Below are 17,730 nucleotides of genomic sequence, written 5' to 3'. Positions count from 1 at the left end.
CCCTGTTTCTTCATGCGTGCGTAATTATCTGAGAATGACCCTAAATTTCAGTGCCCACAGACACTGATGAGAATCACTGCATGAAGTTAGAAATTCTGCAGAGACAAAGCCGAATGATTAGGGTTAGGTCGGAGGTCTCCTGAGGCCAGGGAGAGGTTGCATGCACACTCCCTAAGAGGGGACATAGTACAGTAGGCAAATGGACTTGTTTCCAATAATTGGTTTCAAGCCAAACTGAGAAGCTAGAGAAGTCCACTTTCATATTTGCTTATTTTCCTCTTCTGTTGTGTCTGTGCTTAGTAATCTTCACAGTCTACCCCACAATTGGGTCTATCTTCTCTCTTCCCAAGCTGTCCCATACCACAGGAGGCTATATACTAGCTGTGCTTCGGGTAATAGTTTTCTGAGTTTGCAAATGATTACATATTTGGCTGCCAACATATCACCTGATTGAAAATTAAAGTTTTTTTTTTTCTCACTAAAAAGCTATTTGGATGATCATTTTGCAAATCGGCTTCTTCAGATCCTATTTCTTTGACCCAGTGTGAAGGACGCAGCACGTGAGAGCCATCGGAAGCTAAAGCACGAAACGGATGCAAAATCTCACTATCATGACTTCATGATGAGTAGAGAGGCACCTGGACAGCAGAGTAGAAGGTGCTTCTCAAGATTTTGGTCTCAGCTGTCCTTGGTCATCTTTTAGATTACAGAATTTCAGTTGATGATCATTGCCTATTTCTAATAGGAATAAGAAACCTGACCAAAGAATAAAGTTGATGATGCTAGGTCATTTTCTGTACCCCCTCATTGATACTTCTTTGGAGTGTGTGTACTGTGCTGGCTGAGTGTGGTTGTTTTGTTTTGTTTTGTTTTGTTTTGTTTTGTTTGTTTTGTCTTTTGAACAGATGCCTGTAACAAAAAGTTAGCTGGGTTTTAGGGATGGCTAATGTCTCTACGGGCTGCAGAATGTTATTAAGGCTTGATTGCAATCTCCCGACATGATAAAACTGAATTAAAGAACAGGAACTGCCTGCTTGGCAGCGCTGAGGGCAGTTGGAAAGCTCAGCAAGGAACAGGCATTAAGGAAGAAAGAATGCTGACAGAAGCTGGGCAGGCAGACAGGGCTATTTAATTCAGAGGGGTGGGTGTTAATTAATTTATTTTGGGTGAGGGAGATCCGATTTCTGAGCTAGACTACAAGCTGTTGCCGGTGTAGTTGGGGACAATATCCTAACAGCTGTAGGAATATCATCCATCGTCTGGGTGGCTGACCTCATATCCTATCCACCTTCCTGTGTCCAGACTCACCGTGCTGTGTCAGTTGGATGCCAACAGCTCAGTTTTCTTACCCTTCCATGTTACTCTTGTCTTTTGCTTGTCTCTGTTTCTTGTATCTCCAAGAACTCCCCTGAAGCCCCAAAATGATCCATGAAAGGAAGAAGGTAGAAAGAAGGAAACCAGGAGTGAGTTGGACGTTACCACTCCTTCTAAAATGGCATATTTTTCAATGTATGAAATCTTGGCTTCCTATCCTTTTAAGATGGGTCAACTGCTATTCAGAAAAAAAGGTTAGTCATTAAAATTCACCAAAGCAAATGTCAGGCTTGCAGCCTCCTGATTTTCTATCTGGTCTCTGATTTCTCACTGTGAAAAATTACTTTCTCTCAATTCCATTGTTTCACATAACAAAGGGCACATCTAATGATGTCTTCCCACATGCAGTTCCATGGAGGCGTTTATTATAGTAATTAATTTTTCAAAGGTAAAAAAAATGGTAAGATGTATTATGAAATACAAACAGAAAGGCATGAAAATTTGGGGGTAACGTTTTAGAAGTTATTTTGATGTAGTGGGAAAGCACTGGGTCTGGGTACCAAAGCTCTGGTCCAGGCAAGTCCCTTAAAAGTCTAAGGAGTCCTGTATATATTTGTTAAAACTCATCAATCAGTAGCACTAAAAGGGTGAATTTTATTGTGTGTGAATTAACCTGTATAAACAGAACGTGAAAATCTGAGGAATAACTATATTTAGTAAGTATGAGGATAAAACACGCTCATCTGAAAATACAGAAACGCACAAAAACGTAAAAACTAGCCATAACACATCAACTGTAAGATAATCACATATCTATGTTTGGTTACAGTGAGGTGAGTTAATGCCATTGCGCTCTTCAGGGTCCTCTGTCATCACTGGGCCATGCAGAGCCCCTCATTTCCTGCTTCACGTCTTCTCACTCTTATCTCCCTCTTCTGTCTTATGTAGACGCACAGAATACACTTTGATTTCTATCACTCTTGTCAAATTTGTAGTGCTGCTTTGTGCATGCATTTGTTTTTATTCTGCTTAAGTTGTACGTTAGTGTCTGTAGAACCCATTCGATCTCTAAATTATTTCAGTCAATACCGGTACTATGTATTAAAGGTACATGGAGTTACGTGTGAACTTAGCTCATTGATCCCGATTTCTACATAGCGTTTACAGGGCTATTGTTTCCAGTTTCCCACAACCCCACACAATATTGAAACAAACCTCCTCATACAGTCCCCTTAACGGACCTTGAGGTAACATCTCTAGGTTATATAATTCTGAGTGGGTTTCCTGGGTCTTGGGATCCAGAACGGTTCCATGAGTGTATACACCCATCAGTAATTTTAGGAGGCTTTCAATTTTCCACATCCTCCAACATTTATGTATTTAATTAGTTTTCTGTCTGTATTTTTTAAAATATAAATTTTCTTTTGTAATTTACTTTTAAACTGTTTTACTGTGACTTTTTTATTATTTAAAATAATATTCTGGGGCACCTGGGTGGCTCAGTCGGTTGAGCGTCCGACTTCAGCTCAGGTCACGATCTCACAGTCCGTGGGTTCGAGCCCCGCGTCGGGCTCTGGGCTGGTGGCTCAGAGCCTGGAGCCTGCTTCCATTCTGTGTCTCCCTCTCTCTCTGCCCCTTCCCCGTTCATGCTCTGTCTCTCTCTGTCCCAAAAATAAATAAACGTTAAAAAAAATTTAAAAAAATATTCTATGTTGTATTCAAAGCTAGACCTTAATTATTGGACTGTTGTCATTTGTTTAGCCAATAGCCTGTTTTGTGATATACTTCTAAGATAGGACATAAACAAGTGTACAGTTAAGGCAACATAGTTATCAAATTAATAAGTTGTATCACTGATATTTGGACATGAGTAGGGGTCTACTTCTTACCAGTGGTGGAGTATTCCTAAGTGTAACTCTTTGGTTAGAGGAAACTAATGAAACTTTGACTGTATTAAGAGAAATAATTCAGTTGGTAAAATGATAAACTAAAGAGAAAAGGAAACCTGCTTCTGGAGCAATCCTGTACAGGATACGTTCTGACAGTTAAGTTGCTGTGCTTGCATTTAGTCAATGAAATAAAAAACAACTATCAGGTATATCATGCCTCTTATGTAGAGGAAGACTCATTAGCCAAATTACCTTATGGTAGAAGATATTTTTAAAAAATTTCTCCATTCAGGGGCTCCTGGGTGGCTCAGTCAGTTAAATGTCAGACTTCAGCTCAGGTCATGATCTCACAGTTCGTGGGTTCGAGCCCCGCATCGGGCTCTGTGCTGACAACTCAGAGCCTGGAGCCTGCTTCAGGTTCTGTGTCTCTCTCTCTCTCTGCCTCTCCTCTACTCTCTCTCAAAAATAAATAACATTAAAAAATTTTTTTAAATTCTCCATTCAGCCATACGTTTACTTCTTTATATGCTAAACTTCCTTGTATGTTTTTTTTTTACAAAGTTGAATAAAATTAAGCCCACAGTTATGTTAAATTCTACAGTGATTCGATATTTTCAGGTGTCTGATGTATATATTGATTATTCTTCCATTACTCACACCATCTCTGATACAAATACTCCAGTTTTTAATGAATGTTAGTCTGATACTCTGAGAGCATCAATGATTTTCTGTACACTGGTTTTGGAGAATTCAGTATTGGCATGTTGAGCAAGAGAGTTGATATTAAGAAGTATTTATTTTAGCGTACAAAGATGAAATAGATCCGTATTCTGGTTAAGAATTCTCCTTTGAAAGAGTCTTCAGCTTTTTATACTGAAGATTTTTTATGCATCTAGCGTACATCATGATCGACATAAAAGGAATACTAGAAATCCTAGTGTAAGAAAAAGAAAGATAAGAGGGCTGGTCATGATTCTTTTCTAAAATGTAACATTCTGCATTTGTCTGAGATTTCGTTAGACTTTTATATAAGGGCTGATGAGGAAAACTGAAAGAGATGAAGTAACCATCAGTGAAAATGTTCTTTTTTGATGATAGGATATTATTCACTATGCACTGTGCTAGTCAGGACACCATAGTTCAAGTCATTTATTTGTGAAGGACAAATATATTTCTTAATAAGGGAGCACAAAGCAGACTGTATACTAGGACATGCCTCACTTTTTCTTGTGTATTTACTCAGAACAAAGAGGAGTATTTTCTGTGAAGAACATTATTTTTTTGAGTTACTGCCATTTAAGCACACATGATCGCAGAAACCTTGGGAACTTTTGGAGGTTAAGGTATTCATGTTCAAATCACTCTGTGTTGGTGTTTGAGCTGGATGTCAACCTGGAGAGGAAGAAGTAGAACAGACCACTTTCTGTGTCACTGGAGATTAGCCTTGTTTGTATTTGTATAGGCAGGGCCAAGGGCAATGGTGGGTACAAGAAACCTACTAAAAAGTATTTGCTGAGAAATGAATGGGTTGGGAAGTTAAGCAGTTGAGTTTGTGAGGGACAAAGTGAAAATACAAAGATGGGGATTGGTTTTCTGGCTTTCTGAAAGGTTAGTGGCATTCAGCTTCAATTCACATGTTTCATTTATGTCAGACTTAGACTGTGGATGAAACTCAGATGTTTCATTTATGGAGGACTCAGATGTTTCATTTATGTAGGACTCAGATTGGTGGGATAAGCAATGAATTAGGAATAATTTTATCTCATTGTGCCTCATTTCCTTCAGTCTGGGGGTTGGATATATTAAAATTTACCTCCTATCTTTATTCTTTTTCTGAATTATTTTGTATTTATTGTATGTTGCTATGTTGTATGCATTTTTGTAGCCTTCTTTTAGTCCCTACGAGAATTGGGTGAATATAAATTGAAATAATAATAGCCGTTTTGTTTTAAATCAAATTAGATACCCTATTAGTAAGGCCTCATATATTCATCATTAAGCAAACATTTATAAACATATGAGAGATTATTATTAACACACCTTCTGCTCATTACTATTTTTTTAAGTTTATTTTGAGAGAGACGGAGACAGCACGAGAGGGGGAGGGGCAGAGAGAAAGGGAGAGAGAGAATCCCAAGCAGGCTCCATGCTGTTAGTTCAGAGCCCAATGTGGGGCTTGAACCTACGAACCACAAGATCATGACCTGAGCCAAAACCAAGAGCTGGACTCTTAACCGACTGAGCCACCCAGGCGCCCCTCTGCTCATTACTAAGTGAAATAAAAGGTTATTTTCCCCCAATGTAAGTCACAGCTAATGCACTGCCCCAGCTCCTCATTCTACATGTCCATGTTAGAGTTAGCGCATGACTCACCATTTAGTACCAATGTACCCATCTGTAAAGTGGGTGTTTTGTAATCCCTTATTGTCAGGAGTGTTATGAGATTAAATCAAACAGACAGTGTTCTCTGAGTGTTTTACCCAGTTCATTCCTTCCCACCCTCACCTTGCTGGTGGAGACTTCCTGTGATGTACCTATCATGTATGCTGTGAGATGTACTCAATACTGGCAAGAGAACATCTTGGGGATTTCAGAGATGCTCCCTTCTGAAATATCTGAAAGACCTGAGGATGTCCCCATGGAGGGGTGAGAGGAGCCAGATTCAGTGGCTTTGACCCCACAGTGCCAACCGAATGGAACCAGAGTCCTGGGAAGAGAGCAGACAGGCAGAAAAGGAGGAGGATAGTGGGGAGATGGGAGTGGCGAGGAAGAAACGTTGGATGCCTCTCTGAGGCTGACTTCATTGGATAGAAAGGTGACCCCATGCTGATAGCAAATAAATTAATAGCCCATCGTCTGGATCCCAGTGTGTTCCAGACCTCTAGTAAGAATGCATCCTTCCTGGTAATGAAGTTCTTTCTTGCCTGTGCCTCTGGATGTTGCACAGCATTAAATAAAAGTTACATGTACATGGGAATTGTAGCATATGCCCATATTTCATTGAATCTAAGATGCTGTCATCTGGAGAATGCATCCTTATTTTATGAACCACCGAGAAAGAAAAAAAAAAAAGCCCTGCTAATTTAACCATGGCATGATATTTTAGTATGGCTTGACAATTTTAAACATATCGAAAAAGCTCTTTCAGATGTATTTATATAGATATTGTTCTCATATATCACTCTTAAGCATACATATAAAGGCAAATAAATATAAAATAAATTGATTAGGATATTCCTAAATGTGTTTGCACTCAGTTTGAGTCTTGTTAACCACTTTTCCCCTCAGAGTCATTGATGTATGTGATTTTTCACACAAGTCCTTCCTGCAGTCAAAAGCATTGGTGATGCAGTGTTTATTAAAAGTGTACTTTGCTCTTGTTTTGGGTTTTCTTAAAAAATTTTTTTTAATGTTTATTTTTGAGAGAGAGAGAGACAGAGCATGAGCAGGGGAGGGGCAGAGAGAGAGGGAAACAGAATCTGAAACAGGCTCCAGGCTCTGAGCTGTCAGCACAGAGCCCGACATGGGGCTCGAACCCACAAACCGTGATCAGGACCTAAGCTGAAGTCGGACGCTTAGCCAACTGAGCCACCCAGGGGCCCCAGTGTCTTGGATTTTCTTCCAAACCAGTGAAACCAGTCTATAAGTTTTAATGTGCAGGCAGTTATATCATGACTGTCACAGACTGATCTGAGGGTCAGATGCCCACCAATTTCAGAGATGTTAACATGTGAGAAAATGCACATCTTAGAACTGGTAAGACCCGGCATAAATCCTCAACGGTGCTAAGGTGCCCAGATCCGTTTATGAAGTACCTGAAAACCACTCTGGGTTGAGCCTTTCACATTTATGCAATGGTGAACATATGATTCAGGCTTCCACAGCCTGTGAAAATAAATGATTCCTAAATTATAGTAGCTCAGAGCCTCCAACAGATGGATGGCTGGACCTCAGGGTCCCTTGCTCCAAAGCCTCCAGAATTATTTCAGGAGAGGGGGTTCAGTGAGTCTCACATGGAAAACTGCACAGCCTCATGTGGCATGCTCTTCCCCTTTGGCTCATGCTTATCAATACCCATTGGCCCCCAAGCTGCCTGGACAGGTCTAGCAGATGTCAGCCGCTGCCCCTGCCCCTTGTGAAGCCACAGTGTCGGTGCCCAGGTTGTTACCTTCTAATGTTCCAGTGATTGGATTATTGATGTCCAGAGTGTCAGGGATGTGGCAGTTGTCATGCATAAGTGTGGACAATGGTTTCCCTAACTCCTCATCCTATTTTACTCCCTGGCTCTCAAAGCATTGAGGCTTACCCCTGGAGTCCATTGAATCTTCCAAGAGACTCCCAGCTTCCAGAGCTAATGGTGGGCAGTCAATATAAATGATTAATGAATTTTTATTTCGTTTCTAATATGACATATATTCATACTGGAAAAAAGGTTCTTTATGCAAACAGAGCAAATCAAAGCCAAATCAGGTTAGTTTAAGAGTTCCAGGTTTATATATACAAAAGCTTTGGAAACTGCATTAACTCGTTTGCAAAAGACGATGCAAAAAGAGATATCTGCAAAGGTCCCCCTTTTAAATGTGTAATAGATACTTTGGGAGATTTGACTGAACCCTGTGCTCTCTGGGGTGGTGTGCCTTTTCAGCCACAGAGCTCATAATCCATTTTGCATTATGCCTTCTCTTTAAGGGAACTCGCCTGGTCTTGTGGACCATTTGTGTGCTCTTACAGAACTTTCTATTATATCTGTGGACTTGAAACCACAATCCCACAAGGAAAACAGAAACGCTAGATCTCTGAACGAATGCAGTTGTGTTTTTTTTTTTTTTCTGTCTTGGCTCCCTGTTTTTCCTCTCTTGCCAGTTTTAACCTTCACGTCAGACAGTAGAATCAGCAGCCCCCTGTTACCCTGGCAACAGTGGTAGGCTAATAGAATTGGGTTGTCCCAAGGCTCCATTCTGGCATTATGCTTTTGGAAGAAAAACAACAACCTGATTATGAAATACAATTTGTGGTAAATTTATGGCATTTATTGGTAAAAGATAACGTATGTCAAATTTTCAGTGATTCAAAAAAAATTCAGCCACAGGAATAAGAAAGGAAGTGTGTCTCAGGATAAGGATTTCTTTAATATATATTTTCCAGTCAGCTTTGCATGTTTCTCTTGACATTTTATTTTTTCATCAACTTAAAACTAATGACTAAGAAAAATTTAGCAGGGTAGTCTCTGAGAGCATTGCTATTTACCTGAATAGATTTAAAAATCTGTAAGGATCTTTTACATTTTCTGCAAGCATATTCTCCTGGAAAAATAAATCGCCACTCTAGGGATTTGCATGGGATTTACATTCTCATGCTACCACATTCAGCACTGATGTTCTGTTAAAATCCACTGCTGATTTGAAAAACTGATTTTAGTTTCCTAGGCTGATGTTTCTAAGACTGTGACTCTATTTCTCTGTTCTCTTATTTCTATCCTGATTCTGGAAATATTTCAGGGGTGAACTCTGGTCTTTATGATACGTAGCAGGATACCTTGAGTATCTCTGGATCTGATTCAGTGTTTTTAATGCTTTATTCATTAATCTTTATTCTCACGTGCCACATTCATTCCTTCTATCCAACCTTTTCTCCATCCCATGGTAGTTGTATTTCCTTGGATGGTTCCAGGCAGAATTGTGAGAAGTATACTTCCCATGTGTAGGATAAATGTATGCATAATTTAGTTCATTGATTATCTCTTTATTGGGAATTAAGAGGTGTTGAATCCGTCCACCAATATCCTGGAGTAATAATGCAGTTAGTTTAAAAATCTTTCTACCGAGGGGACCCTGAGTGGCTCAGTTGGTTAAGCGTCCAATTTCAGCTCAGGTCATGATCTCACAATCTCATGGTTCCTGAGTTTGAGCCCTGCGTTGGGCTTTGTGCTGACAGCTCAGAGCCTGAAGCCTGCATCAGATTCTGTCTCTCTCTCTCTCTCTCTCTCTCTCTCTCTCTCTCTCTCTCTCCCTTTCTCCTCACACTCTGTCTCTCTCTCAAAAATAAATAAACATTAAAAAATTAAAAAACAATCTTTCTACCGTAAGACATATCTTATGGGTGTTCTCCATAGTGATAATCTGATTCAAGAAGGATATAAAAGTGATTTTTCTCCCAGTTTGAAGAATCTTAGCCACACAGTACACATGAAATTCCTTATTCAGGGGAAAAGAGTCAAGTCCTTGTTTCATGCTTGAGAAACATACTTGCATAAGCCTGAGCTTATAGCTACTTGGTGCTAAGTGGATTGGATGTTTGAATCCCTTGGCTTTTATAAGCTGAAGGCAGCCAAGTCAAGTTTTTAGCACTAAATAGGTAAACTTGATTTATTTCTCTTTGATTTTCTTTCTGGGACATGGATTCTATAGGCAGAATACACTATTTATTCTGCCATCCAACAATTTGTAATGTAGTGTAGATGGTGCCTTCAAGGACACCAATAACTTTATAGGACTCAGATATTTTTGCCTGAAGAGTAAACATTATTTCCCACCTCACATATGGACCAGAAGCAGGACAGAAAGAGATGGAAGTAATCATGTCGGTGGTTAGTTACCTCTCTCCTAGAATGTGAGGTCAGTTTGTTCTGACATTAAAATCCAACTAATTTTAATTCAGCAAACATTTTTCTGAGCACTGTTTATATGCAAAACACTCTGCAAGATACAGAGGGGAATCAAAGAAGAAAATTGAACTGTTAAAGTCCATTCGGGGAAGTCGTTTCTCTGGGGACTCTTTATTGATCTTCCTTCATCTGTGGTTGTGCTAATTTTAGACAGTTTATATAATTATCCGATGGAAATGCTGGGCTGCATGTTGAATCCATAGCTGGGCAGCGTGGGATTCTGGCACAGCCGCGGCTGCTCAGGATCCATAGTGACAGGAAGTAAGCCAGCACTGAAGCCTTCTGCCCCCAGTACAGCATTTAATATATGATGAACTCTCAGTCCGGAGATGTAAAGAGTGAACAAGTCTTTGGAAACTGGAGCCCTTCTCCAGGGTCTTAGTGATGACAGACTGGTTCAGCCTTGAAGCCCCAGAATCAGACGAAAAACAGAATGGGATTGCTTTGACTTCCATCATTTAGTTTCATCTGGTTCCATTTTCTCACTGTCCTCCAAAGTATATGTAGCTAGTTCAAGTAACTGAAAGAATTTATGGTTATCATTTGTTGAGCAGCATGCTAAGCAGTTCATATACCTCATTTTGTTTAATCTTTTCAAACACTCTATGCAATAGGAACTACTATCTGACATATGAGGAAACTGAGGCTCAAGGTCACTTAGAGGGTGGCTGATCCAAGATTCAAACCCAGAATCATGTATACCCACAGCCCCCATTCATAACTAATCTATAAACTAAGAAAGCCTGCATCTTTCTTGTTATGTAACAATAAAATAGTCCTGTATTCAAAGAATAAATTCTTAAATGCAATTAGTTTCTTCTCTAATTAGAAGCTCTCTGTGCTTCAAATTAGTATTTCAACTGTGAATTTTGATTTGCAAAGTCATGTTTGTTAAAAAGGGTTCAATATTGTATATGCTGAAAAGTTTCAGAGACAGTTTATTTTCCCTATTTCACTGATGGTTAGTAAATCTCCTTCCCCCTCTAGTCACCATGTAGTTAGAATATAAAAATCAATAGGTTCTCTCCATCCAAACAGAAGTTCTGAGAACAGTACTGGGGAGTGAGTCATGGCTTATTGCTTCTCTGTTGACAAATGTTGCTGGAGAAAAGACAATTACTTTGTTAATGACTGTCAGAGTTTCTGCTTCACATTCAGTGACCAATTTTTACTGTTTTGAAGACCAAAAAACAAAACAGTGAATGTGATAGTTATAAAATAGCAGCAAATGGAGACATGTGCGTATTTACTATGATTCAAGGGAATCTTAAAAATTGTGCTCCAGGGGCGCCTGGGTGGCTCGGTCGGTTAAGCGTCCGACTTCAGCTCAGGTCATGATCTCACGGTCCGTGGGTTCGAGCCCCGCGTCGGGCTCTGTGCTGACAGCTCAGAGCCTGGAGCCTGTTTCAGATTCTGTGTCTTCCTCTCTCTGTGACCCTCCCCCATTCATGCTCTGTCTCTCTCTGTCTCAAAAATAAATAAACGTTAAAAAAAATTAAAAAAAAATTGTGCTCCAAAAGCCAGGAATATGGTTAAAATTATTTTTTACCATGTAGTGTTAATCACACACAGAATAGTATGTGAGGCAATATTTGGAGATGGAATGAGTGAAAGAATAATTAAATTTTAATGTCCTGCTTTCTCTACAAATAAGGAAATAATTAGATATTCTACTTAAAAAACCGACACCAACAAGAAATATCCGGGCTTAGCTCTAGCTGCTAGGTTATCATTTCTACTGGGAACTGAACAAGGGGCATTTATTTTGTCTTTGAGTTGCTCATTAATTGTATTTTCCAAAGTAGTTCTAGTTTGGTTAATACAACATTCTATCCTCTATTTAGATTCTAGAATTTATAGCTTACTATTTTAAACAAACAGATGCCCATTGGTGTTAAACTTACGAGTATTGGAAATATTTCTATATTGGTAATACGGTTTATAAGTTTTTGGTTCAAGTTTTGAGGGGGTTGCATAAATTAAGGATTAGGTTAAAAAGGAAAAGTCTTGTTAGTATTGTCCTTTTTTAAAAAAAAACTATTTATTTATTTTGAGAGAGAGAGAGAGAGGGAGAGAGAGAGAGAATCCCAAGCAGACTCTGTGCCATCAGCACAGAGCCCAACACAGGGCTCGAACCCACAAACTGTGAGATCATGACCTGAGCCGAAATCGAGACCCAGATGCTCAACTGACTGAGCCACCCAGGTGCCTCAGTATTGTCCTTTTGAGAAGGGCTTTGTAGGATGGAAGTCATAGTTATTTTCAGCCACTCTGCTTTTATTTAGTTCTTTGAACAAACCTGCTGCATTTTGGTCTCAGGGCCTTTACACATGCCACCACAGCTGAGGAACTATCTCCAACTACTCCTGCCCACCTCAAACCTTTACGTGAGCAATCTCTTCTACTGTCTCCTTTTCAGAGAGGCTGACTGTAACTATTTCATCTGAGAAGGCTCCCTTCTTTTATCATTTCTTGTTATACCCGTATCTTTTTCTTAGTAATGCTTATAATTTTTATTATATCTTTATTTGTTTATTATATGTTATCTACTTCTAAAGGCATGGAATGTGCCTGTTTTGTTCACCTGTATAGATCCAGCAACTCTCTGGTATTTATTAGGGGTTCGATAAATATTGTTAAATGAATAAATGATTGAAAGAGTACATCTGAAGGAAGAGATGAAGGAACTTCTTTCTGAAGGGAGGATGCTAACCTGGCAAAGTGATTTAAAAATAGGGAAAAATAAACTGATTCTGGGAAAAGGTGGCTGATGGAGTAGTTAGAAGTTGCTATATTAACATCCAGCAGCTGGGAACCAATTGTAAGCAGAATAAGAGTGGAGAGTGCTGCTAATAGTATTGATGTCTTTTATTGGAGATGACTGGAAACTTGGCTATTTCAAGGAAATGGGATTATATGTTAGTTTAAGATACACTACATTGAGCTCTAGCTATTTTGTTTAAGCATATGTTACCAATGGAAGGCATGGGCATACTTTTACATATCTTTATATTTACCATAGTGTCTTACCGTGTCTTATCTTTGGGTGGCACTCAGTAGATACTGATGGAATACTCATTGCCTGAATGAAAGAATAATTACAAAGCTATCCACTGAAAAGAGCACCTTAATTTTTAATTTTTTTAATCTTTATTTTTGAGAGAGAGAGAGAGAGTGAGCAGAGGAGGGGCAGAGAGAGAGGGAGACACAGAATCTGAAGCAGGCTCTAGGCTTTGAGCTTTTAGTACAGAGCCTGACGCAGGGCTCAAACTCACAATCTGTGAGATATGACCTGAGCAGAAGTCGGACGCTTAACCGACTGAGCCACCCAGTGCCCCTAGAGCACCTTAATTTTCATTTTAGCTGATAAGTATGTGAATCACAGTTATCAAGGCATATTCTCACACCAGCAGATACCTCCTTATATTTGTAGCAGGCTGGTTTCCAGTTTACAGGACTTCCAGTTCATCCATAAAAGAGAGATGACTTTTAACTAATATCATTATTTTAAAATGGTATGTAAATATTAGATATGAATACATATGCATGTGTTTATGTACATGCACACACTATGTATTTTTTAATATATATATTTAAAATATCACAAACTTTGAAATCATTTTATTGAATTCTCTCTATCCTTCAAGTATGTTTATTAACTGCAATCTTGTGTAGCCACTGTCTTGCCTTATTCAGGCTAAAATTAGTTGTTTCCATCCAAAGGACGCATAGTGTATGTACACACCATCAAAAACACATTGAGCAATGTGTTCCAGATACTTCCAAGCACAGCTCACTAGGGTAGATATTGTTACCTTCATTCTACTGATGGGAAAATTGAAGATTTGAGAGGTGAAAAGAGTATTTTCATTGAGGTATGCTGGAATTTGAATCTAGGTTTCTTGACTTCAAAATCCTGTTCATGCTACATAGCACTCTGTCCAACTCAAACACCTAGAAAAATGGGGGTGGGAAAGATTAAATGGGGAATTCAGGACAAAAATTAACTGGGACAAGCACAGAATTTTGATTTTTTTTCTTGATTAGGCTCATACTCATGCCCTACCCTATGGTGTCTTTTAAAGATTTGGAAATTTGGGCATAAAGCTGAATTATTTTTTCTCTTCTTCCCCAATAAGTATTTCCTCACTTATGTTCTCTTTTTGTGTACTTTGACTACATACTCTTTTACTTTGCCAAGTTAAAGCCCCTTTATATTGTCACTTAGCTGATCTCATACTTGATCTTTCCCTCTCTCTCCCCCCCTTTCACCCTTCATCTCTCCCTCCTTCTTTGGCATCATATAGAATTCTCTAATATTTGCTCTCTAATTTGATTAGCCAGGAGGTAGAGGTTTCCATTTTTCTCCATCTTTTTCTTCAGTGAGAGCTCTATATGAAGAAAATATTCAGAATGAAAGTCCTCAACAGTGTTCAAAGTTGGGAAACTATAACATCACCAAAATACTACTTTTTGACTTGACAAAATAAACGTTGTTGAAAATTGGTAATATGCACTGTTGGCATTGGTTAGAGACAGTAAAATCGGAACTCATATGCTAGTAGAAGTGTAAGGTATACAACTTTTCATATTAGCAATTGGCAATTTATATCAAAAGCTTTGCATTAAAAAAAATTCTTACCTCATCAATTTTGCCCAAAGATACTAAGGGACTACTTAGATATATGTACACTGATTTTTGAACAAGAACATTTAGTGCAGCATTATTTGACTAAATATTTTAAGTAATTTAAACATCAGGCAATCCAGAAAGAGAAATAAAACGTGGTACAGCTAGTGGAAGGACTTTTAATATACACATCAAATTCATGTTTTTCAGAAATATATAGGAAATGACTCACTATATAATGGTGAATGAAAAAAGCAAGATGTTAAATATATGAGAGCACATTCAGGACTGATAGATGCCCTAACAAACAATCCTTAAATTTCCACCTCCACTGCTTAACACAATAAAGGCTTAGTTTTTGCTCATAACATAGTTTAGTGTGGGGCGGTGACGGTTGTGAACCTGTGGCTCTGACAAGCTCAGTATATGGCTTCAAGGGTCATCCAGCTAGCAGATGGGGAAGGAGGAGAAAGGGCGTGGATGGGGCATTCTCTCTCTTAACTGCCTTGGTCCACAAATGAGGCATGGCTTTTGTTCACATCCCATCAGTGAAAGCTAGCACTTGTTCCTTCTCCTCTTAAACTGCAAGAGGCTGGGCGATGTAGTTTTGTGACCATCAGAGCATCCCGTCTTCATAGGCACTGGGAGATGTTTCACAAAATTATTAACATCTCCAGGGAGATGATTTGTGACTCTTCTTTTTTTGTGTGACTTTATTCACAACATCGTGCTATTATTGTCTGAATTTTCTAAAATAAAAGTAAATTAAGTTTATATCACTTAAAACTATACATTAAAAAAAAAAAAACTTGAAGTTCAGTATGAGGGCCAAGTGTGGATCTTCCCTCTGGAGGTGCAAACAGGTTGGGACACTCACCACAGTGTATGTTTTAATATGGCCCTTGTATCTTTTTTTTTCTGAGAATTAATTTTTTTTAATATATGAAATTTATTGTCAAATTGGTTTCCATACAACAGCCAGTGCTCATCCCAAAAGATGCCCTCTTCAATACCCATCACCCACCCCCATCAACCCTCAGTTTGTTCTCAGTTTTTAAGAGTCTTTTATGCTTTGGCTCTCTCCCACTTTACTCTCTTTTTTTTTTCCTTCCCTTCCCCCATGGGTTTCTGTTAAGTTTCTCAGGATCCACATAAGAGTGAAAACATATGGTATCTGTCTTTCTCTGTATGGCTTATTTCACTTAGCATGACACTCTCCAGTTCCATCCATGTTGCTACAAAGGGCCATATTTCATTCTTTCTCATTGCCACATAGTACTCCATTGTGTATATTAAACCACAATTTCTGTATCCATTCATCAGTTGATGGACATTTAGGCTTTTTCCATAATTTGGCTATTGTTGAGAGTGTTGCTATAAACATTGGGGTATAAGTTCCCCTATGCATCAGCACTCCTGTATCCCTTGGGTAAATTCCTAGCAGTGCTACTGCTGGGTCATAGGATAGGTCCATTTTTAATTTTTTTGAGGAACCTCTACACTGTTTTCCAGAGTGGCTGCACCAGTTTGCATTCCCACCAGCAGTGCAAGAGGGTTCCCATTTCTCCACATCCTCTCCAGCATCTGTAGTCTCCTGATTTGTTCATTTTTGGCCCTTGTATCTTAAGAGATTCTTCAGTCACTCACCAAAGTGTCAGAAAATGCACTGAGCATGGTGTTAGGAGGTCCGTTCTGTATGCATGGGTGATTTGGATATAATATTTATTAATGCAGATCACCAGGACCTCTTTGCCTGATCTGGCTGGCTTGGAGGATTTTCCATTCCTCCCTCATTGTCCCTTATGTTTCCTTCCAAAATCCTTCCCTCTGAGAGAATTTTCAGCTAGCGGAAGTGGGAAGTAACAAGGCAAATGTTCTCTCTTTTCACAGTTTGTTAAAAAGTTATTCTTTAGCAAAACCACTTGTGCATGAAGATGTGTATTGAAAATGCATCTTATACAATGCTGACAAAGTCGAAGAGATTATTTCATAACTAATATTAAAAGCTCCATGTTGGCAAGTAGCACGTTCACTGCCCTTTTGAAAGATCACAGTGGAAGATAGAAGAAAGAAGCCCTGTGGGAGGACTATGACACGTCCCATCCTACACATTAGATTCCATACTTTATCTCTGGCCTCCACTCTGGACAGCGAATTGTAGAGATACTTTTCTGTTAAAGATTCTTTTCAACATTCATCATTGGCTTCAACGTTCAGGTCTTTCATTTCCTTGCCCCATACTTATTTATTGTTTCATTACCTGCCACTTTCTTGCATTTGTCCTGTTAAAGAGTCCACCATGGCTGTTTAATATTTAAAGGCTGGGATCATTTGCAGGTTTTAGTTTAAAGGTAACCATAGCACACGCACACACATTCATTATTAATAGCAGAGATGCACTGTAAGTTCTTAGGAATCTTCTTTCGATGTTAGTTTCATATGGGTGCTGCTGTTGCGAGAATGAGGCTCTGATATTGCTATGTGGCAAGGGGACTAATGCAATAACACTGATCCAGAGATTATGTGAATTGTTTATGTGGGTGGAAGTGATCATGCTAAAAAGGGACATAAAGCCAGAAAATGACAGGCCACGGAAAGTCCGGTTTCGGATCGCGTCATCTCACAGCGGGCGAGTTCTGAAGGAAGTGTATGAAGATGGGCAACCATCAGGCTCCCTGGATTCTGAATGTGCCAGCATCTGTGGGGTAGATGGACTGAGTGAGTCTGATGGACAGCAAAATGGCCACATAGGATCAGAAGGTGATGAGTATGAGAACGACCAGGATAACTTGCTGGTGTTAGCGAGGGCTGCCAGTGAGAAGGGTTTTGGTACAAGAAGAGTCCACATTTTAAGCAAAAATGGCACAGTCAGAGGCGTCAAGTACAAAGTGAGTGCCGGCCAAGCTCTATTTAACAATTTGACCAAAGTGTTGCAGGTAAGTCAATGCACTTTGCTTTTCCCGGGCTTTGTTCTTAACTCACCATCTCAACACCTCTGTGCCCTCCAGTTGAAAGCAAGCTTCTCTTATTCATGACTCCTACATACTTCATGAGTCACTCCCCCATCTAAGATATTGTCTCAACAGCCATCGATTAAAAAGAGGGTCATTATGCTTAGCAAATTAGATGGATTCTCAAAATCATATTTTCTTCCAGTGTGCAGTGACTAAAACAATGTGTCTGTTTCTTTACCAAGATGATGGTGTTCAAAGCATCTGAGCACAACTTAGGAG

The 17,730-nt window shown here is 39.2% G+C and overlaps 1 protein-coding gene across 2 annotated transcripts in view; it reads left to right on the top strand.

The window, feature by feature from the left end:
• GRXCR1 (glutaredoxin and cysteine rich domain containing 1) overlaps positions 1-17,730 on the top strand; it is a 311,667-nt gene that overhangs the window by 168,026 nt on the left and 125,911 nt on the right. The window contains exon 1 of one of the 2 annotated variants that reach the window (XM_003985413.4): positions 16,404-17,433. The exons of the other annotated variant lie outside the window; for it this stretch is intronic. Within the exon in view, the coding sequence (XP_003985462.3) occupies positions 16,924-17,433 (510 nt within the window). The 5' untranslated portion in view covers positions 16,404-16,923. Of the gene's footprint in view, positions 1-16,403; positions 17,434-17,730 lie in introns of those variants that run through there. 2 annotated transcript variants of the gene reach the window in all.

The sequence above is a fragment of the Felis catus genome, chromosome B1 (assembly GCF_018350175.1).
Source record: "Felis catus isolate Fca126 chromosome B1, F.catus_Fca126_mat1.0, whole genome shotgun sequence".
Classification (NCBI taxonomy): domain Eukaryota; kingdom Metazoa; phylum Chordata; class Mammalia; order Carnivora; family Felidae; genus Felis; species Felis catus.
This window is presented reverse-complemented; position numbering and strand designations above follow the sequence as displayed.